Source organism: Hyaena hyaena, unplaced genomic scaffold (genome assembly GCF_003009895.1).
Source record: "Hyaena hyaena isolate Hyena2069 unplaced genomic scaffold, ASM300989v1 scaffold_2633, whole genome shotgun sequence".
In the NCBI taxonomy this organism is placed as follows: Eukaryota; Metazoa; Chordata; class Mammalia; order Carnivora; family Hyaenidae; genus Hyaena; species Hyaena hyaena.
The window spans coordinates 13,333-15,329 of record NW_024083232.1 but is presented as its reverse complement, the minus strand read 5'-3'; the positions used below and the strand labels follow the sequence as shown (position 1 = coordinate 15,329).

Sequence of the window (1,997 nt, the reverse complement as noted above, 5' to 3'; positions counted from 1 at the left end):
CCACCCAGGCACCCTGGAGCTAAGTTTTCTTGAAAGAACCTAGAGTTATTTGACTGGCTAATTTCACACAGTATGGAAATATTGAACTGAAAAAATAGAATAACTAAAAATCAGGATTCAGACTTCCCTTGGATCAAATTAGAGTCTCACATTTCTCCCGCAGTGTGTAAGTTTGAGCCTGTCTCCCATCTCACTGGCCCGTTGCACAGCTCCAAAACCGAGCTCAAGGACTTGCAGCATCCTTATAGAGCTGCAGGAAAAAAAGGCTTTAGAGTCCCAATAATTTTGGTCAAATTTTATAAAATATTGGGACCAAAATTCTCCATTTTCTTCTTGTGCCTTCCATTCATTTCTCCCCTCCCTTCCATCGACTCAACCTAGCATTTCATTTCTGGAAACTCAAATCATTTAACAACATTCTTGAATTTCAATTAGAAGCTCACCATTACATCTTGAGGCAGTTTGTCATTTTAACTTCTAAGTTGTTCGAATAGTTTTTAGGTTGACTTCAGTGTTTCTCATCCTACAGCTATATTTTTGGAGATTTTTTTTCTCTCTAAATTTACATTAGATACTTTCATAACCCACTTCTCGTGCAGTTTGCTTCTTTACTCACCAGTTGTTTTGCATAGAATTCTCCCCACCCCAGTCCCCCAGGCCCAGAGCAGCTACTCAGGTTTGATAAAAGGGGCCTTTGCCATGTAAGCTAAGCTGCATCGGGCAGGCAGGGACAGCAAGATGGTGTCACAGAGGCAGGTCCTCATATCCTTGTTGCTGTGGGTCTCAGGTGAGAAATTTCTTATTTGCCACATGCCTTTGGAGTAGTATCATTTTAGAGTTAAAAACATTTTTTGAAAGATATAATGAGAAACACTGGCTATTTACAAACTAGCTCCAATTATGGGCTGACACGTTACCACTCCTCAATGCCTTATTTCAGTGTGTCTGCTCTGAAGTGCCTATGTATCATCATTACCTCCTCGTGATTGCAGGTGCCTGCGGGGCGATCACGATGACGCAGTCTCCAGCCTCCCTGGGTCAGCGGGTCACCATGAACTGCAGGGCCAGTCAGAGTGTTAGCAACTACATCAACTGGTACCAACAGAAACCAGGACAGCGACCTAAGCTGCTCATCTACGGTGCATCCAACCGGGCATCTGGAGTCCCCGACCGATTCAGCGGCAGTGGGTCTGGGACAGATTTCACCCTCACCATCAACAACCTCCAGGCTGAAGACGTGGCGACTTATTACTGTCAGCAGGATTATAGCACTCCTCCCACAGTGCTTCAGCCTCGTACACAAACCTCCTTCCCAGGGCCCTGGGTCAGGGAGGCTTCGCTGCACCTGCTGCTGCCTCCCTGCTCAGCTCTGAATGTGCACGTTCCTGGGTCTGCCTTAGAAGCCACCTCTCCCGATTTCTTCCTTGAAGGGCTGTTTAAAGCCAAGAGGAAAATTAATGGGGGTGGCTTTTTCTGGATCCCTTTTAGTGAAGATTAGTGAACACAAGTGTGGTAAAGATGTCTTAGAGAGGCTGTCAGGAGTTTTTGTGTCACAGATCCTGGTGTGTTTTGCACGGACAGATGGCATAGTTGAGCCAGTAAGATTCGTCTCTACCTTTGGTGAAAGGTCCAGCAAATTTGACACCCTGATGGATGAATTGTGTCTTCCGTGTGCCTCCTTGACTCGGGAACATTTCTCTTGTATTTCCTTATTCTCTTGGTTTCCTTTCTTCACCCATAGTCACCTTTCAACTCTGGCCTTTCCCAATATTAAACCTTTGACCTCTCCAATTCAGAACCTCCTATGTGGAAGGTAGCATTCCTTTCTCATTTATCCTCCATAGGCTCTATTTTCCAGCTTTTCTGGCCAATGTACCTGATGTTCATTTCTGCTCTATCTCCTTTCATACCTCCTTTCTCTCTCTCCATCTTTTCCAGGTGTACTTTCTTACAAAGGCAACTGTCTAATTCTTTCATCTCATCAGTCTAGAAATATG

The 1,997-nt window shown here is 44.8% G+C and overlaps 1 gene segment (V, D, J or C); it reads left to right on the top strand.

The window, feature by feature from the left end:
• The first annotated feature begins 695 nt into the window (after positions 1-695).
• Positions 696-1,498, top strand: LOC120227629. The segment is given in 2 exon segments: positions 696-787; positions 993-1,498. Coding segments are annotated over 2 exon segments (555 nt in total).
• Positions 1,499-1,997: the final 499 nt, after the last annotated feature.